Consider the following 26813-nt stretch of genomic DNA (forward strand, 5'->3'; position numbering starts at 1 on the left):
GTGCATTTGTAGCGCACCAGAATGTCTGAAGGTTTTCCCACATTTCTTACAGACTTCCACGGCTCCGCAATGTCAGTCTTTCAAGTTTTGGAACATGACTGGGAACACTAAATGCTTTACTGTGTTTTTTTTTTTTTTTTTACATTCATAGAGTTTTACTTCTATTCATTTCTCACTAAGTATTGCTTTAGCTATAGCCCTCAACTTATGACATATTGGGTTTTCAATATCATTTTGTTCAAAATAATTTCTAATTTCCATTCTTATTTCCCCTTTAAACAATGTTATTTTTAGAAGCATGTTTGTTTCCAAATGTATGGGTTTTTTTTTCTGGATACCCATAAGCTATTGATTTCCAGTTTCTATTGTGGTCAGGATATGTTTTTCCTATGATTTGAATTCTTCTAAATCTACTGAGACTTGTTTTATGGCTCGCAGTATAGTGTGTCATGGGGAATGTTCTGGAAATGCACTTGGAAAGAAAGATACTCCCCTCTTGTTGAGCACAGTGCACACTCATAGTACATAGTGTAGTGTTTGTTCTCAATGTCAATTAGGCCGAACTGGTCGATAGCATTGCCCAAGCCTTGTACATCTTTTCTGATTTCCTGCTTACTTGCTCTGTCAGGTACTGAGAAAGGGGTATTAAAATCACTGTTTATAATCCTTAATTTTTCAATTTCTCCTAGCGATGATGCCAGTTTTTCATTCATATATAATGGAAGCTCTTTATTAGATGCATGTTTTCTATTGAATTTATCAGGGTAACACTGGCTAATAAAATTATACAGATTTCAGGCGCACAATTCTACAACACAGCATCTGGGCACTGCATTGTGTGTTCACCACCTGAAACCAAGTTTCTGTCCATCACCACTTAGTACCTCATACCCTCCTCCCCCCTCCCCATCTCCTCCTCCTGGTGATCGCCACACTGCCATCTGGGTCCATGACATTTTTTTTCTTTTAGACAAATAAATGTTCAGGATTGGTTTCCTCCTATAGATAGACTCCTTCGTCATCATGGAAGGATTGTCTTTCTTTCCGGGAATATTCTTTCCATTGAAATCCACTTTGTCTGATATTAACATAACCACCTGAATTTCTTTTGGTTATCATTCGCATGGTCCATTGCTTGTAAGTCTTTGACTTTTATGTGCCTTAATACTGAAAGTGACTTTTTGTTATAGTCAGCAATTGATTCTTGCTTTTTTTCTCCAGTCTGACAATCTGCCTTTCAGTTGGGGGTAATTACTTATATGTTTGGTTTTAAATCTAGCATCTTGCTGTGTTTTCTCTGTATCTCACCCATTCCTCCTTTATCCTCAATTACTGACTTCTTTTAAACTCATGAGAGCTTTCTTTTAACGATTCTACTTTACTTTCTTCATTGACATATTAGCTATAGGAGTTAGCATACACATGCTATCACCATTTACCTTCAAGTATATTGGACCACTTTATGCTTAGTATAAGGATATTACAACAGAATGCTTGCTCCCTTCTGAATGTGGTTGTTTGTCATACATTTTATTTCTACATCTGTTATAAGCTGCACAACATACTGTTTATTCTTGCATTAGGCAATTATCTTTGAGCAGAATCTTATTAATGGAGAAAACATTTTATTTACCTACATGTGATTTCTTGAGATCTTAATTATTTTGTGTAGACCCAGCTTTCTGTTTGATTGTATTTTCTTTCTACCTGAAGGATTTTCTTTTCACATTTCTTATACTAAATGTCTACAGGTGATATACATATATATATATATATATATATATATATATTCTTTCAGCTTTTGTATGTCACAACATATCTTTATAAACTTCTTTTTCAGTACTTAAGGAGGCTGCTTCCCTCTNTACCTACATGTGATTTCTTGAGATCTTAATTATTTTGTGTAGACCCAGCTTTCTGTTTGATTGTATTTTCTTTCTACCTGAAGGATTTTCTTTTCACATTTCGTATACTAAATGTCTACAGGTGATATACATATATATATATATATATATATATATTCTTTCAGCTTTTGTATGTCACAACATATCTTTATAAACTTCTTTTTCAGTACTTAAGGAGGCTGCTTCCCTCTCTTCTTGTTTGCCAATTTCTGATGAGAAGTCTAATGTCATTTTTATTTTTGTTCTTCTGCACAGTAATGCCTTTTTGCTCCCCCGATTGCTTAAAAATTTTCTTTTTCCCACTGGGTTTAAGGAATGTAATTGTGATGTTTCTTGGTGTAGTTTTCTCCGTGTTTCCACTTAGAGTTTGTTGAGTTTCTTGGATTTGTGAGTTTACAATTTTCATGAAATTTGGAAAGTTTTCAGCCATTGTTTCTGCAAATATTTGCTGTCCTCCCTGACCTCTCCTCACTATCATATTTCTCCTTTACTTTGGTGAATCCAATTGCTTGTTTATCAAGCTCCTAACACTCTGCTTATTTTTCTCTTCTTTTTACTCCCTTGCAGACAAGTGTCCTGTGCTGCCTCCTGCTTTATTTTGCTTGGTTTGTTTTAGTTGTTGTAGCAAGAGGGTAAATTCAGTCCCGGTTGCTCCATCCTGGCCGGCTGGACTAGATTACTTTAGGTTATCATGGTTCTGTCTATTTGAAAGATTGCCAAGGGTGTCACTTGTTTCCAAAACAACTCTTGTTAAGTAACCTGAAGATGTGCAATCCACATCTCCTGTAAGTACAATACACTCTTGTGCAATACACTCCTGTGGGTGTTACGAGTCCCACAAACGAACTTCATGTAAAACAATCTCATTTCCCCGCCGTGGCTTACCTTTTAATTCCTGTAATGTTTTCTCTGCTTCGTTTTGCCTTATTTTCTGTTGAGCAGTGACTCAAAACCTGAGGCTTTTTCTGTTTTTGTTTTCTCCCTGCCCCCTCCTTTTTTTCTTTTCCTTTTTTGGTCAGGTACCAGTGATCTGCACATAAAATTTCATGATGTTTTGACATTAGAATTCATCGGATTCTGGTTAGGAGAGTCCGTGAGTATTTAGGTGTGTGCTTGGAGCTAAGGAGCATGGGGGTTGATAAAAACAGGGCCTTAAACTTCAAGATATAGATGTATATGTATATGTAAGGGAATATGTATATATATGTGTGTGTGTGTGTCCCCATGATTGTTTTAAAAGAGGGGCACATCTGCATTTGGGGATCAATTTATACCAGAAGTAGAAAGCTCACGAGAAGGAATTCCTGTTTTTCTTCTTGTTCCCCAGCTCCAACAAGTATGTACTGGGTGCTTAATACTACAAAGCACTACAGTCTTACCTAAGAGACTGAGGCAAGTCACTGACAGCGATGATGAGTTCACTATCTTGTGGAAGAAAACACAATGGCCAAAGCCCCAAGGTGTGCTACCACAGTAAATCCGTGTGGTTGGTTTCCCAGGAAAGGATCATCAGTGAGGGCTGAGGAGATTAAGAAAGGCTTGGAGACCTAGCTCAGGAAGAAAAAAGAATTTAGGGGAAAGTGTTGGCGTGAGCACAGGAGTATGACTGTTCATGTCATGTCTGGGGACAGTCAGAAAGGTTGAAGCAAGGGGCTCCTGCAGGAGAATGGGAAAAGTGGAAGCCTACCTGTGGATGCCTTCTGTGCTAGGCCCAGGCCGGTGGGCTGTCGGAAAGCTCTGGGTGGTTTTTGATGGGTGGACATGACCAAAGACGTGTTTTGAAGAGAGGCTTAGGGTTAATGTGTGCAAGGGAGATGAGGACCGGCCGCAGAGGGGTGAGGGCAGGGACTAGGGACTATTTCTTAATCATCTTTGTATTCTTAGCTGCTAGTTCAAACCTAATGATTGCAGCTTATGTGCATGTAAGAGGTAATTGCTTTCTTCCTAATTTACTGATGCTCTGGGTAAGCAATGACCTTGTCCACAGCAGGAAAAATATTGTGAAGGCACCTCTCTGTCCCCAGCCTTACTATGAAGGGCTGAAGGGAGGCAAATTTGGATTCAGACTCCTTCACGACTTATTTGTTGTTGTTATTTTTAATTCCTCAACCCCGCCCCCCCCGCCCCCCAGTTAAGCAAAAGGCACTCAGCCACTGTTACAGAAATTACACAACAGGGCCATCCCCAGTCCCCACCTACCCCATCCTTAATAAATTCTACATAGTCTTACAAAGCTCTTAACAAGGCGGATCACACATGTACACAGAAATCCACGGCGCACACACCCACCAGCGCCTGGTGGATATACAAGCTCCCAGCTGAGCAGTTTGTACAACGCAAACTTAGGCGCACACGCTCACGTGAGTCAGCGCCGAGGCAGAATAACCACTTGTTTGGGCACGCACACACCCTGCTTAGCCACCGAGACACACACTCGTGTGCACACACTCTCCCCCGAGACCCACACACAGCGTGCAAGGCCACGGGCCACCCCAGCCCGGCGGACTCGCGGCTGGCCCGTCATTCCCGGGCGCCCGTTGCGTCACCGGAGCGCGACACTGCGGTGAGCACCAGCGGAGACTCGAAGGGCCGGCAGCTGCAGCCCGTGACGCCGGCGGAGCTGCGAGCGCCTGCGGCCGGGGCGGCGGCGGGCTGCGGGAGGGCTGCGGGGGCCGGGAGCGCCGGGACAGGTGCGTGGTCGCCTCTGCACCGGGGCCCGTGTGACTCCTGCAAGTTGCCGGGGCGGTCCGTGTCCCTGGACCTCTTCCCCGAGTTCGGGGGTCCCCCTGCGAAATGGGTTGCGGGGCCGGGGTTGTGCTTTTCCCGGGGATCAGGCTGAAGCCGGGCTTTTCCTGCGGACTCAGTGCCTTACGCGCTCGAACGGGACGCGGGGCACTGGCTCTGGCGTGGGGGCGGCGGGGATGCCCCGGGAACGGCGGGTGCTGGGACTTGGCGCTGGCAGGCGACCGGTGAATGACCGGACTGAGCGCTCGCTGAGTGTTAGACTCAGTGCGAGGCTCTGTACAGGTATTTTCCAGTCCTCCCAGCATCCCAGGAGGTAAGAGCGATCATATTATGCACATTTTCCAGATGGGGAAACCAGGGCATCGAAGTTAACCACTGTGTCTGGAGTCCCGCCTGTAGTAGGACGGGGGGATTTGAACTTGGGATGTTTGACTTCAGAGTTGCCCTCCTGCCTCTGTGTGTTTCAGAACCCACAGTTGGCTCCCCTCAGTCCCTAGTCTGGCACCTCCGATTTTTTTTTTCCTTTTTTTAAACTTCTCGACCTTGGATAAACGCTGGAGGGAGGGAGGAGCGAAGTGTGGACTTTCCATTGGCACACGACGCTTTCTCTTCACCTCCTCTCGTCGCTGGGGCCAGCGCGTCTTCATTTTCTCTGGCAGCACCGGGCTCCCGCTGTTGTGACTCTGTGAAACCGAGAGCTGAGTTTTATTTTATACTACCGGAGAGCTTTCGTGCCACGTGCATTGCCTTACTATCCTCTTCCTCTCGCCTGTTGTGTTCGATTGTTAACTTACGTCAATTGTCAAGGACACATGTGGTAGTTATGCTAGGACACGATATTGCAGCAAACCCATGTGGCGGTTGTGAAGGAATGAGTGTGACCTCGAAGGAACACTGTTAAGCTGGAATTGACTTTCCAGAGTTTTAAAGGAATAATTTAAGGCCAGGTGAGAAATAGTCAAAAGCCATCTTAAAAATAATTCTAAACTTCTGTTAGGAGTTTTTATACTTTAGGTTCGTGTCTACTTTCTTTAGCCGTTCACTTCAGTGAACATTTTCCTGTAGGTGGGAAAAGACTTTTTGAAAAGTATGAAAACTTATCAGAGATTTCTTAAAGGGTGGTCTTGTTTTAGGAGTTTGCAGATGTACTAAAAGTGCAAATATCGCATTTAAGGTATCGCAAGAAAATTCAGAGCTTAATTCCGCTTAAGTGGGAAACTTTAAAGGTGCCCTCATCACCTGTACCCCTTTTGCGTTATTATATAGTAGGTCTGACCTAAAATTCCCAGCACAGAATTTAAAAAAGTTATTTAATTATGTGTATACCTATAACTTTAATTAAATAAACCCATTCCTTCAATCCTCCAGGAATTATTCAATTATTAACACAAACAATAATTCTTTGTCATGTATCTGAAATAAGCTATTATTTACTCTTACAAATTCGTAGCTGTTTTGTTTAGGAAATCTAAAGATACAAAGAGTGATTATTTTGAAATAAAATCTGTCTAACTGAATTCATATAAACACATCAAAGTCCATTTTTACACTTGGACTGAACCTGGTGGTGGTCGGTCAGTAGTTCGTTTGACGCCCTCTTATGGAGCAAAGTCATGTGGAAGTCAGAATTTTGAGTTCTCGTATTTACCCTCTAGAGTCCTGATTAACTTAAATGGTATATGTATTTTTTACAGCACATGATTTAGGAGTCACACTTTATGTCATGGATGAATCTGCACTGACCCTTGGCCCGATAGATGTTTCTTATCTGCCAAATTCAGCAGAAAACAGTGTTGGCCAATGCAAACATGCAAGTGAGGAATGGGTAAGTTTCATATTAAAATGTGGAGTAAAAGTGGTCAGCCTAAAGACATTCATTGCAATATTATTTATGAAGGTGGAAATGCTGGAGCCTACTTTATATCAATAACTGGGAAAAAAACTGAGTAAGACATTTAAATACAGACATATTAAAAAGCAAAATATTTTTGCCTAGAAAAAACTTAACTAGTATTTGTTTGGGGTGGTGTTATTATAAAGATATCTTTAAAATGTTTCGATATCAATTTTCCATAATTATATCCGATAAGTATAATTTTTAATGAAAATAAAGTTTATTTAAAAAATTAAAAATAGGAAATAAATTCTAGCATGGACCCAATCCAAAGGGCACATGTTATCTTGTGTTGTTTTCTCTAGTTCAAGTTAACTTGGCATGTTTAAAATATTTCTTGAACACTATCTGCTTTATATAAAAAATGATGATAAGGTTTTTCCCTTTTTTTTGCTTATTTTTGAGACTCCAGTATCAGTAGCATTTGAGCAACGAAGGAAGTCAAAGTTAGGGAAAAAATGCTTAGAACGGAAGAGCAGAGTTTGTCCCTAATTGTACAGTACACCTGTGATTTCAGTTTCAGCCTTTACACTTTCTTGTTAGGATAAACGAATGTTCTGTAAGTGTACCTTGTTTTTCATTTCAAGCAAAATAGTTTAAGCTGTGTTATAACAACTTGCTTACTATGTAAGGCCTTGGTAAATAGTTCTTTTTGTGGGAGTGTATGATTTAAGAGAGAGTAAGATGAACTCTTAACATAGGGATCCAGGCCTCTGATTTTACTCATCTCGCTATCGTGCGAGGCTGTTTGAGCTTTGCCAACTTTGTTTTAAAACCTTGAATGCTGCTTGGAGTGTGCAGTGTCTTTTGCCAGCTATTGCTGTTCTTAGGTGCTCAGCTTTTGCTCTTGTTCAAAGAGCTGACCCTGGAGGGAGTACCTTGAATGAAAATCACTCTGAGAAACACGTAATTATACCACTGCCCTAAGAAAATGTCTCATTAAGTGTCTCTTTTAGCTGGAATATCTTAGTTTTAGAGATCATGTGGACATGTATAATTTTCTTGCCATTTAGTGATGACTTTTTCCTTACTATCTTTTAGGATGAATGTGGTTTCAGACCTGCTCTCTTCAGGTCTGCGACCTTGAAATGGAAAGAAAGCCTGATGAGCCGGAAGAGGCCCTTTGTGGGGAGATGTTGTTATTCCTGTACCCCCCAGAGCTGGGTGAGGATGTTACTGCTCGTTGACCTTTAATAAGCCCTTGACACACGTGACATAGATTTCCAGCTGTGTGTGAATTGGGTATTGGGAAAATACCAAACAGACTGAATTCACTTTTAGAATTTATTTTTAGTCTTTTTTTCTAATTTCTATTTTTAGAATTTGGAGCTATATTTATAAACTGAATATTCCCAGTCAAGATGTTGACTTGGTCTTTCATTCCTGCGGTCAGTAAACGTTGGTCCAGTGGTTGATGCTCGGGTTTTTCAGCAGTTTTGGTATGACGTCATGGGGAGAGCAGGTCTTACTTTCGGTTAACTCTTCCGAAAAACATTTGTGGGAACCTTCACGGAACTTCTAGATATCGAACTTCAGTTCTGTGGCTTTGTCTAGTGTGAGTCTCGTGTTTTGGTGGTGAGTGGGGCAGGTGTGTACTGACAGTGAGAAATGGTCGCTGAAAGCTTAGGTGACGACTTTAAAAAGAGTGTGTATGGGTTTGTTGTTTGTATTTTAGTGAAAAAAACCCCTCAAGCCATGCAAAATCCTCCACATTAGGGTGCTGGGATTGATGTTTGAGGAGAGCTGATTAGATGAGAGGTTTGATTCCGGTGTCAGTTTGCCAGAGGGATGCGTGAGCACAGGACAATGGCCTTGAATGTGGCTGTGTCCTAAAGCCGCAGAATGACCTCTAAAAAGGTGTGCCTCGTTGTTTAGCTCTCTTTGAAATGGGTCAGTTATCATGACAGAAATTCTGCCTCTCAAGGACTGGTCATTCATAGAGGTTGCTCATAATTTGTGTGAGCAGGTAACTGTGCTGTGTGAATGTTTTACTCAGGGTTGGCTTGGCATTCTACTTAGAAGTAGAATTCTGAGTCTGGGATAAAGGGACTTCCTAACCTGGAAGAGATTTTTGTGGGACCCAAGCAGTTTATGTTAAATATGCAGGTCTGCTCATGGATGTGTTGATAAAAATATTGTTCTTTTATTTTATTTTATTGCTGTGTCCTTATCCGAGGATATGTTTATTGATTTTAGAGAGAGGGGAAGGTGGGAGAGGGGAGAAAAGGAAACAGGGCAGAGCTGAGGAAAAGAGAGGGAGAGGGAGAGGGAGAAGGAAGGAGAGAGAAAAAGATCAATCGGTTGCCTCCCATACCTGCCTCACCCAGGAACTGAACCTGCAACCTAGGTATGTGCCCTGGTCAGGAATTGAACCTTTCCATGTATGGGACAATGCTCCAACCAGCAGAGCCACCCGGTCAGAGCTAACTGTTGTTCCTTTTAAATCACAAGTACTTTGTAAGAACCTAAGAATTTGGTAGCATTGAAGGACCATGGAAATTTCTAGTCCAGGAGTAAGGCCAGTTCAAATGAATAGGCCAATAGAAATACAGATTTAAATAGAAGGTCATATGGCTTTTCTTTTCTTTTTTAGATCTGTTATCTCATCTAATTGTAATTTCGAATGCTTAAAAAAACTGAAGTAATACCTTAACTCTAATGTGTTATTAAGTCGGGAGAGAGTATGGGGAATTATCTATGGTGGTGATGGGTTTGGGGTGGGGTAGGTGGGTAATATAACAGGTAATTGATTCTTGCCTAAATATCGTACCTGAACTTTAGGTACCATAGTACCCAAATATAGGAGGAGAACTTGATCTTAAAATTCTTCCATGGCATGTTTATTTAAAATACTTGTTTGACAATGTTTTTATTGTAATTTTTTGATACTTGTTACCCTTTCTCTGAAATCTTATTTCCCTTTTCTCTAAGAAAATTTCACTTTGTATTTTTACATCTTTTGTTGATAATACATTATCTCAGCATTTATTCATGCCGAGTTTACCTTTTGTTCACATTACTTTCCAGACTTTTTCTTTTCAGATAATCCAGGTCTTGCTGGATTATCTTTTAAGTTTACCTGTAAAGAGGATGACCTTTAACCACGTGTTATCTCATTAAGCGGAACCCTTGGTTTAAAGGAATAGCAAGACCATGCTCTTTGGAGCACCATCCAGGATTGAATCTTAAATTTATGTCAGCCTGAATTTTCCTGTTTCTAAAATGGGGATAATAATTCTTATGTGTCAGGATTATTGGGAGGGTTAATAATTAATTATAACTGCACGTCCCTTCTTTTTGTTAGTCGTTAGACTTTACTTGCAGAACAATGGTAGTTTTATTTCAGCGACAGAGCATGTAGCCAGTGGTATTGATTGTAGTGTAACACCTCTTGTCAGTGTTTCAATACAAAGTATCTCCTTGGTGTATCCTGCAAACCGGCCTGAATCCCTTCCCCTGGACATCAAAGATTAAGTCCACATTTACACCCGAAAGTATGCACTCACTTGGAAGTTTTTGGTTAGTAGTGATTCTCCTGTTCAGTTTGGAGCAGTTAATATGTGGGTACTCGCGTGAAAATAACTACTAATTTCTCTACATTGGTTTTGTTTGTTTAAAAAATGTGCTTTCCTGTTTTGGCAACATGGAAATCTGCAGTATCTGTGTCAACGACTTGAGTGCTCTGCGACTTGAGTGCTCTGCGGCTTCGATTCTCTGGCGTTGGAGGGTGGGCAGGGGGTGGGGCAGGAAAGGGGGAGGCACTATTATTCCCTTTGTAAGATGTTAAGGATTAATTTTTGAGTTTGTGACCTTCTTTAAAGGCTAAAAGGTGCTTTTCCATAAAACATAATCTTTCTTCATCACTTTGACTTTTAAAGTAATGCCTAAGGTTATGCTTGAGTTTTGGAAGTTGGCAAGGACTAGCGATGTGAGCTCTCGCCTGCACTCTGGTTGTGTGTTTACATCTGTGTTTATTTTGTCTCCTCTAGGATAAGTTTTTCAACCCCAGTATCCCGTCTCTGGGTTTGCGGAATGTTATTTATATCAATGAAACTCATACAAGGTACGAAGAAATTTCTTACACTTCTGGTACATCTCAAAAAAAAAAACACTCCATCGTGATTATTGCACTTTAACATGAGTCTCATGTTTTTGAGAGTTAATAGAATATGAGCTTCTGACACAAGCGGCTTTATCTAAAATTGGGAAACAGTATAACCACCCCAGAGACCTATTATTGTTACCACTGCTGTAATTATATAATAAACATTTTCTTGAGAATGTCGATCTCACTTACAGCTTTTTCTAACTTATTCGTGTATTGATTTTGCATCTGAAGTATTCTAAATTGTGGTAAAGCTTTGTCTGAGGAGAGGTGTAGGTTTGAATGTCTTATGCTTTATTATGACTCGTTTACACTTAAGTAAAGGAGAACTATTTTATACTTTAAAAAAAGTAAAACTAATGTAGAGTTTTAGAGAATATTTTCCTCTGCTGAGCAAACGTTCTTTAATAAATTATTAGCTTAAGACTTTTCTTAGAATTCTTACTTCCAAATCCCAGGCAAATGGGGATGGGCTGTTAGGCACCAGAGCGAGAGAAAAGAGGCTTTGTAACATGTGAATCTAGGCTGGGAGAGAAGAACAGAGGGCGGGGAGGTGGTGTGAATGTCCCTGGTGTGAGAGGAATGGCAGCCAAAACTGCTACCCGTTTACCCGTTCTTCTAATTCTAAGAGTGAGTGAGTGAGTGAGTGCCTGGCATCGGTAAGCAGGAAGCTCAGGTGATGAGAAATACTTTTGAATTCTTACGAAAAACAGGTCCAAGAAATGAAGGGCTTAACTGTTAAGTCTTTCTGATGTGACTGCCTGTATTTTGATGACAGGGTCACATGAGCATGACAATATGCTCATGTGTATCAGTTAATCCTTTTTAAAAAAATCCAGCTGAAGTCAAGGGGCATATTTGTCCCATTTTCATGCTCCCCTGTCCTCTTCCTTCCTCCCTTCCTTCCTTCTCCCCCTCTCTTAAGTTTAAAGGTGACAGGAGAAATTTTGGCTCATTGATATTTTTTTTTTTCCTTTCCCTTGGTTCACACAGTTAAGACCCTAGGAAAAGAGATTTAGTTGGGGTCTCCTCTTTATATGAGTTCACATTTAATATATAAAGGCAAAGGGTCCATTTATTGCCCTCAGTTGGAGGCAGTCAAGAGACAGAAGCTGCACTGACCAGACAAAGTGAAATTATTCGAGTAACAAGCCGCCTGTACAGTTGAGTTGGCCGTTTAGCTCTTCTGTGTGTTACGTGAAGCAAAGCCTAAACATTTTGACACATGCACACAGCTTTCAGTCAGTTGCAAAGGGGTTTCACGGAGAGTTTGGACTTTGTACATTCTAGTCATAATTCTGAAACTTTTCACTGAAGAAAGGTTACAATTAAACACTGAACCGGCTGGGCCAAGTGTTCAGAGAATGGAGAGAAAGGAAAGGAGGAGGGAAGAGAGAATGGCGGGAAGGAAAGATGAAGGAGCATGTGATTCATAAACAGTTCTCCCTCAAATGACTTTTCCTTGCTCCAGGGCTTTGCAGAATTGCTGAATTTACAATTGAAATCTGTTTATATGAATATCATTATGGTGGGAATGATAATGAGGTGTTATATAATCATTGTGAATGGTATCAGAGCATTGCATAATGAAGGATTGTAGCATTCTTATGTTGAGAGGCCTGTCCCCAGCCTCCTCATCCAGATAACACATAGTCACCGTAGGAGTGTGTCCTGTCCCTTAGTCATGTTGAATGTATGTGTGTGTGTGTGTGTGTGTCTGTGTGTTTTATTTTTTTAAGAGCAAGAACATTTCTGGCTTTGTGAGCCTACAATACAACCTTAGAATTACTACAACAACAACAACAAAATTAGCCCTGGATGGTAGGAAAAGACTTCCAAATCATCTTTTATAGCACATAGCTATAGCTATAAGATGTAGTGCATATATATATATATGTGTGTGTGTGTGTGTGTGTGTGTGTATGTATATATATTTAAATATATTCACTTCTTCTTATGGTATTAATAAAGTATGATCTTTTTATTTCTTTGTTTTTGTATTTGGCTTATTATTTTGCAAAATAATGCTATTCCAGCATCAATACACAGATCTCAAGTTTAAATTTTAGCTGAGAATACGTGAAAGAAATTGCGGCTGAAATTGTTGGACTCCTAAGGAGAATTTGCTACATGAGAAGCCCAGTCTCAGGGGTGGATGAAATGAGGCCTTGTTCTTACAGGAGAGAGACCCCTGTATAATTTAAGCAGCTTGTTTAAAGTGTGCTAAAGTACTTCTCTGCTACATGACTTTCACGTTGTAGGCACCGAGGATGGCTCGCAAGGCGTCTTTCTTATGTGCTTTTTGTCCAAGAGCGAGACGCCCATAAAGGCATGTTTGCCACCAATGTGACAGAAAACGTACTGAACAGCAGTCGGTAAGGGTGGGGGCACCGCTGTACAGGGGAGGGGCAGGGTGGTGGTGGGGGTGGGAATGGGGAAGTGGTCTCCTTTATTAGCCTTTAGTGGAGAGCGTTCAACCTTTCGGCATCTCTGGGCCACACTGGAAGAAGCAGAGTTGTTTTGGGTCATGCACTGAATACGCTGCAACATGTGATCACAAAGACAAACCTCACAATATTTTAAATAAATTTAGGACTGTGGGTTGGGCCGCATTCACAGCCGCCCAGGGTTGGACACTCCTGCTTTGGTGTCCCAGGGACTCTGCCTGCAGAAGCATCTGCGTTTCCAGGTTAAATATTAAGCTCTAAAGGGAATCCAAGGAAAGGCAGGACAGGTGGTTTGGGTAGGCAGTGCCCTGTGAGGACAGCAGTCTGGTTTTACGGTTTAACAAGTCAGTGGGCTTCTAATACACGAAAGGCAAGGTGGAGCCAGACACGCACAGATTTCTGAGTTCTCGGTTACGTCTTTTGTGAGTTGAATGTTTAAGACACTGCATTTCCTATTTCATAGCCAAGAGAGAAGTGAGTTTGGTCCAACAGTTATTGAGTGAGTACCTAGGCACAAATTTTTGTAGTGGAAAGTCACTGTGAGGAGTTTGAAGAGAATAGGAGGCTGGCCTGGCTCTTCGAGGAGCTTATTTACGAATGGAAGAGACCGGCCTGGACTCGGAGGGAGTGGGGACCCCAGTCATCCTAAAGACCAGGCGTGCGAACGTGGGGGGTTTGGAAGAAGGTTGGCCTCTGTTCTGCCTCATGGGTGTGGCCTGTGTTCTTCCCGTGCCTGGATTTGGGCACGTGGGTGGATCGACAGGCGCTCAGCGGTGCAGGCCTTGTGTGGTTGGTCATTAAGGCCTGAATGGTGGTGGCACTCAAATAATTAATGAGTGAATGAATGAATATTTGATAATGGAGATGGAATAATCATGTCCATTACTTGTGAACACATCACTGGCCAGATTGAAATAAATGCTACTCAAAGAGTAGACTCAGGGTGACCCGTCTCCTGTGGGGTTGGTCTTTTCACGTGAAGGAATTGTGGGGCTGTGTGGGGTTTTGCTGTACAGTCGTCTAATATCAGCAACAGCAGGAGAAAACACCATTTCTTGAGACTCCTTGGACTATCACATATTCTGCTTTCTAGGTAAAAACCTTCAGGTGTGTTTTATTCTCCCCAGATATTTTCACTAGACACTAGAATGTTAGAAGTGATTGGAGGAGGCTTACGCGCATGCATTGTTCCCTACGTCACGTGGAGGGTTTGTCAAACTAGACAGAGTCTTCCCTTTTCCCTCACTGCTCATTGCTCCGGGCTGGTTTAATCTTCAGCTCTGCCTTTTAAAACTTACTGGTTTGATTAGAAAACACTTGTAAGTATTTATGTCCCTTTTGCATTCCTCTTAGGGAGTTTCATATATAGTTCTAAAGAGTCAGACTATAACTGGCTAATTAGGTCTTGGGAAGTAAAATTAGACCTTACTTTGACAGGGGGTTTGGATGGCTCTGAAATACAAGCCCAAGTGGATTATCTTCCTTTCGTCTCTTCTGCTCGAGAGCCGCTTTGTGACTCTCACAGAGTAACCGGAACATTGAAATGCACAGAGCTATTACCCAGTGCATTCGAGTTAAATTCCTAAATTGGTCTTCCAGAGTCCTTGCGGGTCCATTGCTTTAGGAGTATGATATCCTTAATATTTAACAGGCAGGCAGTGAAAAGACTTTTCACTTGAGCTTATTCTCTCATGTTACCACGTACTAGAGAGAAGGTACATTTTATTTTGTGATTTGTAGCTATGATTTACGAAATACTGAATACAGGATGTAGCCCACAGTCAGCTGATTTGCTGGTCTTTCCACTTTCAAATCAGGGTGCAAGATGCCATTGCCCAAGTGGCTGCTGAATTAAACCCTGATGGTTCGGCTCAGCAGCAATCAAAAGCCATCAATAAAGTGAGAAAGAAAGCCAGAAGGATCCTGCAAGAAATGGTTGCCACTGTCTCACCAGCAATGATCAGGTAATATACCAAGGAAGGCAGGAGTTTTCAACAAGAGCCGTCTGTGTGAGCAGACCGGACTGAACCATTGGACTTCCTTCCCCAGCACAATGCGCTCATACCAGGATGTTTTAACATACTCTCTTGTTAAACCCAACTCCTCCTTATGTTCTTACTCAGCTTCTGTGGCAGGTGGCGCTGTGGGAGGCTTTAAGGGGTCTAATCCTCTGTTAAATGATAGCAGTCATTGTATTACTGCTGATATTTGCTCTCTAGACTAGTTGTGAGCCGGCTTCCACATACCCATGTCTTAAAGGAAGGGTTTCCTGTCATTCTGTTCACCGAAACATTTGCCAGTCTAAAGTGTGCTACTGGAGTGAAATGGACCATAACAAATGAACACTTTCATGAATAGTGTACATGTGAAGTGAGCTGTTTGATTCCACAATTCAGATACACAGGTGCACGCACACACAGCGTTGCTTGCAAGCACTATACACACACACTCTCTTACATCTCTTTTTCTTTTGTTTTTGTTTTTACGTTCAGATTGACTGGATGGGTGCTGCTAAAACTGTTCAACAGCTTCTTCTGGAACATTCAGATTCACAGGGGTCAGCTTGAGATGGTTAAAGCTGCAACTGAGGCAAGACATATGTGGATTTGTCATTCCAGCTTCTGTGCACTTGTAGAGTGATGTTAGAATTCTTTTGGAAGTGTTCTCCTGCCTACCATTGTGCATTGCAACCCGCCTGGGAGCTGTGTATGTGAGGAGGGGCAGTCGGGTAGGGGAGGCCTCCCAGCCACATGCAGGATTGCCGTAGTGAGTTACCTTGCAACGATTCCAGAAATCACGTAGAACGATCTCTCTTTTATAAATGAGGAAGTAAAACCTCCAATAGATTAAGAAATGTTTACAAGTTATGGCTAACATGTGACTTGCCCAGGATTTCAAGCCAAACCGGGCTTGACTCCAAAACCTAAGCTGCCTCTGAGAGATACAGACTCACCCTGAACTCTTGGTTACTCTGCTTCTTTGCTGATGTTTTCTTTGTAGTTTTTTTTAGCTAGGTCAATATTAAATTGAAAACGTTCATGTTACTGGGAAATGTTTTTAAAGATTGAATCACTGGTTAGCTAGTGTTTGAGTAACTAACCAAACATGAAGTTGTAAAGGGGGATTGAACTTTACATTTGGCATTCTTCCTTCCACTAGATGAATCTGCCCCTTATATTTCTCCCGGTTCATCGATCCCATATTGACTACCTGCTGCTCACCTTCATTCTCTTCTGCCACAACATCAAAGCCCCGTACATTGCTTCTGGCAATAATCTCAACATCCCCATCTTCAGGTAAGGTCAGCTTCTCTTGTAGTTGAGTGTATGGAAAAGATTATATTCTGAACTTGTGTTTTTTTTTTTTTTATTATACCTTTGGTGTATGATTGTAAAGATGTTAGGTTTTTTTATTTTCATTATAAAAGTATTGCATGTTCATTGTGAAAAATTGGAAACACACAAAAAAGCATGAAGACATTCACCATTAATTTTGTGTGTTGTATGGGACACTTGGTGAGCTGTGAGTCTCTAATATTTATCAAATATTACCCATATTTGGTAAATATGGGTCATATTTACCAAATCGATAAGAGGCCATTAGAAGGCAAGGCAGCAAGTTACTGCATCCGGCTTGGCAGCTGGGAGGTAAGGGTGGAGAGGTGGGGTGGGGTTGATGGTATAAATGTAGATAAGAAGAGCCATACCTGATAACATCCATCTTGTAATTGAGAAGAGCTAGAAACCTGTAACAACTCCAGTGTCATATGAAGCTGGGTGTTGACTGTTTTAGAGGTTTTCAGGAGGATGAAGTGCATTCCATTCAGAGGAAGTAGTATGTGAAGAGGCAGAGAGATTCAGCAGCGTGGTTTGTTTGGGCTGTAGCAGCCGACTCAGTGGGGCTGGGATGTTGGATGCATTGGGAAGGGTCGAGACTGGGGCGGGTGACGGCAGAGGCAGTGAGGACTGGATCAGAACAGTTTCTCAGCCCAGAGTGTAGAGTGTATCCTGTGCTTGAGAAGTGACATGGTCAGATTTGCATTCGTAAACTCGTTCTGGATTAGGAGGAGTGAGAACAATTCTGGCTCTGTTGGAGTCGTTCAAGCAAAAGGCAATGAAGGCTTCAATGAAAAGCAGGGCAGTGTCGTTGGACAGGTGGGCATCGATTGGGAAAGTGTTTAGTGAGTTGAATTGACAAGAGCAAATGCTAGTCCAGGTACACGGCTCAACAGAGAGGGATGAGGGGAGAGGAGGGAGGAACACTCCCAGGTGTTTACCACCGGGGGCCTGGGTAGGTGGTACAGCTGACCACCAATGGGGAACTGGGGAGGAGTAGGTCTAAATGGTTAGGGAAATTGCAGTTTCAAACTTCAAAGTGTAAAGCATCAGTAGAATCAGCCCTGTGAGTAGTAGTAGAGAGTAAGGGGATGAATCGAGAGAGAGACTGGAAGGGAGGTGGGCTGGCAGGTTGTACAGGTAGGGCACAGGTAGGGCCTTGCAGAGTGGCAGCCTGTTTGCGAGCTGCGAGGTCTGATCCTCAGCCTCCCAGTCCAAAGAGCTGAGTCCTAATCGTGTAGCTCGGAGTTCTGCAGCTGACCAGACCATGTGAACCACTGAGAAGAGGCCGCCCACTCATGAGGTCAGCTGATACTCAGCCATGCTATAGGCAAGAGCAAACACGATCTTAGACCTTGCCCTCAGCTGGCTCGTAACCTAACAGGGAACACAGGCAGGCAGCCAGCTGTCATCCAGCGTGTGTGACCCCCCCAGGGCAGACGTGCTTTCCCAGGGAGTAGTATCTGTCTTCTCTCCTAGGCACGTCTTCCCAGTATTGAGAGACCCACAGAGCTGAGTTAGAAGGTTACCAGAGAGTCGCTGGTAGGCTTTGGTTTAGGGCAAAGTCGGGTTCTAGAGAAGTCTTGCCCCGTAATGGTTTTTGTCATGAGAGTAACTCACATACTTGTTCTATCCAGGTTCTCAACCTGGTCTCTTGGAAGTGCTTACAGACCCTGATAACTTCTCATGACTCAACAGTCCTCGTCATACAGCTCTCTGCCAATCACTGTTTAGCCCTCCATTCCTTCAGACGTGACAGACTGTGGATGACGGGGCCTATTTATCAGCACCTTTCTCTTGTCACGTGCCAGCCTACATGCTTACAAACCACTTTTCAGCATGGGTTATTTTGGGGGGTGGTTCACCTCCCTCATTATGAACTTGTTTTGCATAGTTTTACTTCCAAAGAGTGATACTGAGTTCTAGGAATGTCTTACTGTTGCCTTTTTATGCTGACTGTCGAAGACCTTGAATATATATGTATATATATTCACATTTATAGTTACATTAGCATCACTGTATCTGGAAAGAATAGAAGTCTCTGAGTTTGGAGAGGGTGACGTGAGCACTAGAACATTTCAAGTTCATATCAAAAGGCCATCAGTGTTATAGAAAGAGACCTGGGGCTGTGAAAAACAGTTGTTTTGCTCCTATGTGTAGGCACACGAAGCAGATTCTTGTTCCATGGTTTGAAAGATGGTTGTGCTCGGTTTCAGTTTGAGAAAGTTGTCCTTCTCTCGCGGAGACACTCTCGGAGCAGTACTTGTTTGAGAAAATTTCTCTGAAGTGGCTTCTGTGACATCACACTCATGTTGTAGTAAATGTGCCATAGGCCAGTTTGGGGACACCTAATGGTCTGCATCTTGAGACCCTGGACGGTGTTTTACATTTAACAGAATTTCATAATCCACCTAAACCTGTAGCATCGAATTTGCAGGGTGCTATATCAGACAGGCTTCTCTAATATACGCATTGGCTTGGGATGGATGTAAGAGGCCTCAGCCTGCGGAGTGATGTTCTAAAGACTGATGAATAGTGTAAATGACTGAAACGTCAGTAATACGGAAAATGGAAAAATGTCCACATTCTCACTGTCAGCATCTTCAACAACACATGTGATTTATATTTACGTGGCAAATGTCTTGTTGTGACTTGGAATTTGAGTGTTCTTTTTACATTTCTTTGTAAATACTTAATGCATCTTTGAATTTGTAGTACCTTGATCCACAAGCTTGGGGGCTTCTTCATCAGACGGAGGCTGGATGAAACGCCAGATGGACGGAAGGATGTTCTCTATAGAGCCCTGCTGTATGGGGTACGTACTATTGCTGATCCCCCTGACAGCTGGGTGACGGTTGTCACCGCAGAAGGAAACAGGGACTGGACTGCGATTTTAAATAACTGTTGTTTGAGGAACTATTTGGTTATTGCTTGGTTATGGGTTTGGTGATTATTTTTTGTGATCACCAAATAATATAGCATTAGAAGAGCTATCTTATTATTTATGGGAGTAAAATATTTTGTCAGTGAAATTATATGTGTTTTTTTTAAGATTCAACTCTGCTGACCCTTTTCTAAGACGGGTGGTCCTGAACTCATGTTTTACTTTCTCCCACTACCCCAGCACGTAGTCGAACTGCTTCGACAGCAGCAGTCCTTGGAGATTTTTCTGGAAGGCACGCGCTCCAGGAGTGGCAAGACCTCCTGTGCCCGGGCAGGACTTTTGTCCGTGGTGGTGGACACTGTGTGCACCAACACCATCCCAGACGTCTTGGTGATTCCTGTTGGGGTCTCCTACGATCGCATTATTGAAGGTCACTACAATGGCGAACAGCTGGTAAGGGGGATTCTTATCCACAATCTTCTTTGCTTTCAAGTCCGTTGCTTTTCGAATTAATTAGGAATGTTTTTGGTGGGGCCTTGTTGTAAAGCACTGTAGGAAACACGGCCAGGTGGGCGCAGTGAGTGGCTTCCATCTCCTGTGTCAGCGGACGGTGGTGCCTGCGTGCACCCAGGGAGGGGACAGGACCCGGGGTGCCAGTGCCGACTCCATCCTGGGACTGGGAAGTGGAAGAACACTCGGTGCCCCTCCGGTGGGGGCAGCGAAGAGGTGCCCTCTCAGGGGGTGGCGTTGCATGGCTTGTTTTCTGCGGGGCTTACTGTGTGTGTGCGCGGATTTAAGTTAAGCCTGAAGGACTGGGGGGCTAGGGTGACAAAGCAACTATAAATTAAATTGAGAAATGGCAGTAACGTTTTTGTAAACTTTTAATTGAAGTAGGTGTAATAGCTTTAGAAGAATGAAAGCACGAATAATAAGCACGTCACTTGAATTTGCACAAAGTGAACACACCCACGTAACCAGCACTCAACTCAAAAAAATATGATCAGGACCCTGGGGAACCCCCTTCTGCCCCTCCCCTTGCTGTCCTCTCAAGGGCACTCACTTGTCTCGACTTCTTAGGGAACAGACTAGTTTTGCCTGTTTTTGAACTCCATAGAAAGGGCATTATGTGGTGTGTGGTCTTTCTGCATCTGGTTTCCTTTGTTCAAGTCGGCGTCTGTGCAGTTCATCCCTGCTGTTGCCTTTCCTTGGAGCTTGTTTATTCTCACAGCTGCATAGTGTTCCAGTGTACGAGTATGCCGTAGTTATCTACATGGATGGGGTATCTATGGTGTGAGTATACCATAGTGTCTACTGTGGAAAAACAGTTTGGTTTCTGGTTTGTGACTGTGATCACTCGTGTACACTGCTCTCGATGGCCATGTGTGTGCCTCCTGTTGGGCACGTCCCTAAGAGTGGAATTGCTGGGTCATACAGTGTGTGTGCATTCAGCTTTAGCAAATACTGCCAAACAGGTTTCCAGAATGCTTTTACCAGCTCACCATTCCTGCCGGCATTGTGAGAGGTCCAGAGGGATTTAGTGTTGTTCTTATTTAGTGTGGAAGTCTTGGGCAAGGTGCTTGTTTCAAGCCTCCTGCCCAAAGTGCGTCAGAAGCTCAAGGACACTTGATAATTGTAGGCTTTAAAGGTTAAGTGATAGGCCTGGATTATTATCTGTCTCTCTCTTGTGAAATTCCTCCTCGAGTTTGTAGGTGTCTGTTCTGAATGTGTATTCCACTCACCTGTATCTCATGAGGTCATATCTGAGTGCTATATCCATTATGTATGGGTGTCACTGTGCCATATGTATCTTAAATATTTAGTAAATGTTTACTAAAGGAATAAGCTTAAAGGTCACTCTGGGGGGCTGGATTCAACACTCACCTGTCTGATGTGGCGTATTTGGACTCTAGGGATCATCAGACCTTAGATAAGCGACCTCTTTGACATCTTATTTTTATCTGAGAACTATAGAAAGCATAACTCTTTAACCTAGGTCATTTTTGTCCTTCATTAGTTCACAGTAGTATTTTTGTGAGTGATGTAAAAAGTGTATTGAATGAATGTTAAATGATTTGTTTTTCATTGACCAAATTACCCCTTCCAATGACATGATTATGTCTTTTATAACCTTTGAATGCTAAATAGTTTCTGATAGGTCTTCATCAGTGAATACTTATTTTCCTTGTTCATGCATTTTTTTTTAACACAAGCCTCTAGTTTCCATGAATACAAAAGGAAACAAAAACTCTATTCTTTGGCTAACAGAATGTTTGCATATGTGTGAGCTTTATTTCTTACCATGTTATTCTTTCAAAATTGGAATTTAGGGGAAGCCTAAGAAGAACGAGAGCCTGTGGAGCATAGCGAGGGGCGTCATCAGAATGTTACGGAAAAACTATGGCTGTGTCCGAGTGGATTTCGCACAGCCATTTTCCCTGAAGGTGAGTGTCTGTTGGGACGAAGCTGCTCAGCGCGCTGCCGTGGCTCAGCTCTGCGTGGGAGGGGCTGGGCTCGCTCCTGCCTGGGGTCCTGCCTCTGGTCCTGCTTCTGCCGCCTCGGCTTCTTCTCTCATAAAGTGAGGACTGTGTCAAGAGTGGCCTTTTCTACATTTTTCTGCCGAAGCACACCTGTTAACCAAGGACAGTCAATACCTGTCTTTGGGAGATTTCGAGTTCAGCATTTATTGCTATTTTTTTTAAATTCATGAGAATTTTGCACGTTGTTATATAATATGCCAGTATTTTATATTGTGTTCTAAATTGCCTTTTGGAGGGAAGCTTGTCAAGACATGACCCCTAAACGCTGGGTGCAGATGACAGTGTAGGATGGTGCGCTAACCTACCAGTGGAATCTGGGGTGCATGCATCCTGAGGGACGGGGTCGTCCTCATGGAGAAGCCCGGGCCCCCTGGGTCCCTGAGGTCCCAGAGGGTGCAAATTCTGAAGGTTTTTGAATTGGTTAAAGAGAAAGAGAAGAATGGGTAACTGTCCTGCTTCTCCTTCTGTCCCATTTCCTGGTTTCATTGTAAAAGATTCTAATTGCTGGGCTAGATGCTTTCTGGCTGTAAGGGCTTTCAATTTAGGAATGTCAGCATTTCTTACCATTTTTAAAACCATTGCACAGCATCTCTGTCTTGCTGTGATTTGCCTTGAGGTTGAGGTTCTTTTGACTATTACGTGACCCTTGGGTTGTCAGATTTCCTCTAAAAAGCCTGGTTATGTCAGTTGTCACTAATAATAATATTGGAAATGTTAAATAATATTTTGAAGATGTGAGAAAAGTTGATTTTCCTCCTTCAGTGTGTAAATAATTTTGCTTTAGCACCATCCTGTTCGTTGTGTTTTCAATTCTTAGACTTTGTGCTCGGCAACATTCTGTGGTTACACCAGATTTGTGGGGGGAGTTTGGGTCGTAAGAAGTACCCCTCATGCTTTGCAGCACAGTCTCTTTTATAAAACGCCCCCCTCTTTGCTTTTTGAATATTGAATATATTTTACATATGTTTATGTAAATGAGACAATGAGAGTAAATGTTTTCCTTCCCCAGGAATATTTAGAAAGCCAAAGTCAGAGACCCGTGTCCGCCCCACTCTCTCTGGAACAAGCTTTGTTACCAGCTATACTTCCTTCGAGGTGAGGTTTGTGGAGATTTTCGTATTAACCAAACTTTCAAGTATCTATTATTTTTATATATCAGCACATAAAGAGCTTCTGCTGTTCTCGGCGGGGTGGTTGTACCCAAACAGTTTGAGTGGAGCGAGTTGAGTGCGGAAGCAGCCTTCCTGAAGTTCCAGGTTAACCTGAAGAAGAACATGCGTGTTCTTGTCTTCAGTTTCTAGCTTGAGCAACTTTTCTGCTGGTTTTATAAAGGATATTGAAGTGCTTGCTTTCATTGGAGGTTTTTGATTTATTTGCAGTATAAACCTATTTGCTTTTGTGAATCAGGCAGGAGTTCTTATTTGACCTGTGCTTTTTACCTGAATTCTTTTTGAGAGGAGCCCAGATTATACACATTGTACACAAGTACACAGTGCCAGAGTTTTTCTGTGTGAATTTTCCAGAGTTCAGAATTATTTGTGCCTTGGAGGAGTTGAATACGAAACCTCTCCTTCAGTGTGTCCAAGTGTCACATTTTCATAAATGTTTTAAAATAAGGTATCTTGCTTTCTGCATGTTTTTAGCCAGTGGTTTTTAGAACTAACGTACTAACAGACTGTTTAGTTATAGCTGAATGATGTGTTTGGGCCAGGGGAGTATACTACACATAATAGAGTGTATTATGAAGAGAAAGAACCCACCGAACTAATGTATCTGTGGTTTAAATTTAGAATCTCTAGTAATTTACAGTGTGAAATACATTTGTACCTTAGGGCCCCGTAGTTTGCTCTGTGAAGGAGTGTGATTGTAGAAGTCTAATTTTTAAGAGAACGTTTCAGACCCAGCGACGCTGCCGACGAAGGTGCAGACACGTCCACTAACGAGTCCAGAAATGCAGCTGAGGAGTCTCTCCGAAGGAGACTGATCGCCAACCTGGCCGAGCACATTCTTTTCAGTAAGTGCAGCCACGCGCTCTGCCATTCTGCACTTCGGACTGGGCACCTGGGCACGTGCGCTGCAGACCCTGCAGGAGCCGAGTCCACCCAGTTTGGTTCCACTTCAGGCCGTGGCGCCTAATATTAGGCGGTGGTGGGTACGTCTCTAGCAGGAAGGTGGCACTGTGGGGTCCAAGGTCACTGAGTGCAACATCTCACCAGTGCCCGACGATTAGTAGGCCTCATGCTTCCCAAAGTGTTTAGTATCGCCCAAGTGACTGGTTTCCCCTTCTGCTCACGAATTTGTCTCCTTGAACTAACTTGTAGGGCAGCATCAGGTTTACAGCTGCGTGTCACTTGCCACTCTGACCCCGTGATTGGTTCTTCAGCAAATACTGAGGAGCTACCCTGCGTGAAGCCTTGTTTTTGGCTGGGGGGGAGGGAATGCAAACTGAGGACTGAATGGTTCAGCACTTGAAGAGCTTCTGCTGTTCTCAGTGGGGTGGTTGTACGTGGACAATTTAAGTGGAGCGAGTTGAGCGCAGAAGTAGCCTCCCTTAAGTTCCAGATGGCAGTGTTGTGTCATGCTACAGAGGCCGCTTTGTTGTCCTGTGGCAGCCTCACGGTCCCGTGGTGTGCAGGCCACGTCAGACCTTATCTCTGGCTCCTGGCCCCACTCCCTGTCAGGTCAAAGGCGCAGCACTTCCTGCCGACCCCCTGGGGTGGAGGCTTCCTTGCCTCCTCCGGCTCCTCCCACCCTCGCTGCTCTTACCCTGCTCCGTGCTGGACCAGAGCACTCCCTCTCCAGCACATCCGATGGTCTCTCTCCTGTGCTTGGATTCTGGAGGCTACCAACATTACATCCTTAATGTTGGAAATTTGGGAAATAAGGATAAAACCCACTACCAAGTACCCAGGGTGTTGCTGTTTAGTCTCTGAAAATCTTTTTCACACTTTTGTATTGTGTTCTTTTCCATTTATAACACGAATATTTATTTATTTATTTTTAACAAAACCTTTACACACATTCTTTTTAATGGCTATAAATATCATACTGGGTACTATTTTGTTTTTTAAACACTGGAGACAGTATCAATGTGAGTGAAGTATTCATGAGTTCATTATCATCTCAGAAAAATCACAAATGGTGTGTTCATTTCAGATTATTCCATAGGCATTCTCACATTGGATTTTTATGATTACAATGCCCTACAAATTCAGAGTATGGGGTTATGGACTAGAGTCATTCTCAGATTTATTTCTGTCTCGTTTTTCCCTGCCTTGGAGCCAGCCAGAAAGAGGAAACGGAAATGCACTGAGCACCATGACTGTGGGGCCCGCGGCAGGCCAGCCCCTTCGGAGCTCACACGGCCTAGAGGACTAGGCAGTGTTGCCATTTACCATTTACCAAGAGGAGGCTGAGGCTGGGAATTTAAGTAACTTCCCCCAGGTCATGGAGCTGGTCAGCGTAGAAGCTGGGCTTTGAACCCAGTTTTTCTGACTTTGAATCCCCCTCCCCTGCACCTTTGTGAACACCTGCGGGAGGGGTGTAGACCTACAGTACAGTAGACTACAGCCAGGAGCGGGTCCAGGTCCCTAACAATAGGGTATCCTTGTAGAGCTTGTAGGACAGGCTGATACTCTGGTCTTGGCATTTCCATGAAGGTGTGTCTCGGTCATTCAGTAGCTAAATTCCATTATCCTGCCTTGAAGGTGGACCTACCTTAGACTGAATGCTGTTATGTGATGAATAATGATCTCTAATGGCCCAGAACACGGTATAATGTTGTAACTTCCTTCTGATAAATCACCTTTATGAGAAGTGTGATAGGAGATTTATAAGTTTTAAGTACTCCTATATAAGATTTAGTTACTTTGAAAATTTTCAGTTATATTTTTTTAAAAATAAAAGTGCAGCCCTGGCTGGTGTAGCTCAGTGGATTGAGCACAGGCCTGCGAACCACACAATCGCGGTTAGATTCCCAGTCAGGGCACATGCCTGGGTTGCAGGCCAATTCCCGGCAGGGGACACACCAGAGGCAACTATACATTGATATCTCTCTCTCTCTCTCCTTCCTTTCCCCTCTAAAAATAAATAAATAAAATCTTTAAAAAATATATTAAAAAATAAAAATAAAAGTGCAGCTAAATCTTTGTGTTCGCCTTTCAGCTGCGAGCAAATCCTGTGCTGTCATGTCGACACACATCGTAGCCTGCCTGCTCCTGTACAGACACCGGCAGGTACGTCGGCCGGGGTTAAGCGGTGTGAGCCAGCAAGGGGGGCAGCGCCTCGTCGGGTGTTCGAATACTGGTTGTGGAGTATCAGTTTCTTGACATTCTGGCGGACCAGCGTTTTAACCAGTTTTTTCCCTCTGCATTGGTGTTTTGGCCCTTTTTCTGTGGGTGCCTACAGGCAGCTGCAGAAAAGCCAAGGCAAGAAAAAAAGCCCTTGGGTGGCCTCTTGGCCTTTTGGGGAGTAGGTTTTCCACTGCCATGAGACCATTTATGTCTGTTTCTGTAGGGAGTTGATCTCTCCACGTTGGTGGAGGACTTCTTTGTGATGAAGGAGGAAGTCCTGGCTCGTGATTTTGACCTGGGGTTCTCGGGAAATTCAGAAGACGTGGTCATACATGCCATCCAGCTGCTGGGAAATTGCGTCACAATCACCCACACCAGCCGGAACGATGAGTTTTTTATTACCCCTAGCACAACTATCCCATCGGTCTTTGAACTTAACTTCTACAGCAACGGGGTGCTGCATGTCTTCATCCTGGAGGCCATCATAGGTATGGTGGGCCCTGAGACATTTTCGCAGAAAATACAAGGGCCTAAAACACATAGTGGTGTCTGCTTCTGGATGGTAGCCCCTTGTGTGAGGGAATGCATTGCTATATCTTTAGCTTTCGGATAAAAATATAATCTGCTGTATTACTGTTTATAGCTCATTTTTACATATACTATTCAACAA

The 26813-nt window shown here is 43.0% G+C and overlaps 1 protein-coding gene across 4 annotated transcripts in view; it reads left to right on the plus strand.

Annotated features, from left to right (window-relative positions):
• GPAM (glycerol-3-phosphate acyltransferase, mitochondrial) overlaps nt 1-26813 on the plus strand; it is a 58310-nt gene that overhangs the window by 21095 nt on the left and 10402 nt on the right. The window contains exons 1-15 of one of the 4 annotated variants that reach the window (XM_037063946.1): nt 4511-4594; nt 6344-6474; nt 7585-7707; nt 10533-10606; nt 12910-13023; nt 14913-15059; nt 15588-15684; nt 16255-16391; nt 19146-19245; nt 19555-19767; nt 21642-21755; nt 22861-22946; nt 23750-23865; nt 26016-26086; nt 26367-26631. In XM_037063946.1, the coding sequence (XP_036919841.1) occupies nt 6373-6474; nt 7585-7707; nt 10533-10606; nt 12910-13023; nt 14913-15059; nt 15588-15684; nt 16255-16391; nt 19146-19245; nt 19555-19767; nt 21642-21755; nt 22861-22946; nt 23750-23865; nt 26016-26086; nt 26367-26631 (1759 nt within the window). In that variant the 5' untranslated portion in view covers nt 4511-4594; nt 6344-6372. Of the gene's footprint in view, nt 1-4510; nt 4595-4858; nt 4963-5244; nt 5597-6343; nt 6475-7584; nt 7708-10532; nt 10607-12909; nt 13024-14912; nt 15060-15587; nt 15685-16254; nt 16392-19145; nt 19246-19554; nt 19768-21641; nt 21756-22860; nt 22947-23749; nt 23866-26015; nt 26087-26366; nt 26632-26813 lie in introns of those variants that run through there. The other 3 variants (XM_037063948.1, XM_037063947.1, XM_037063944.1) reach the window with 3 other exon arrangements.

The sequence above is a fragment of the Sturnira hondurensis genome, unplaced genomic scaffold (genome assembly GCF_014824575.4).
Source record: "Sturnira hondurensis isolate 20B ecotype Veracruz unplaced genomic scaffold, ASM1482457v3 Scaffold0014854, whole genome shotgun sequence".
Classification (NCBI taxonomy): Eukaryota; Metazoa; Chordata; class Mammalia; order Chiroptera; family Phyllostomidae; genus Sturnira; species Sturnira hondurensis.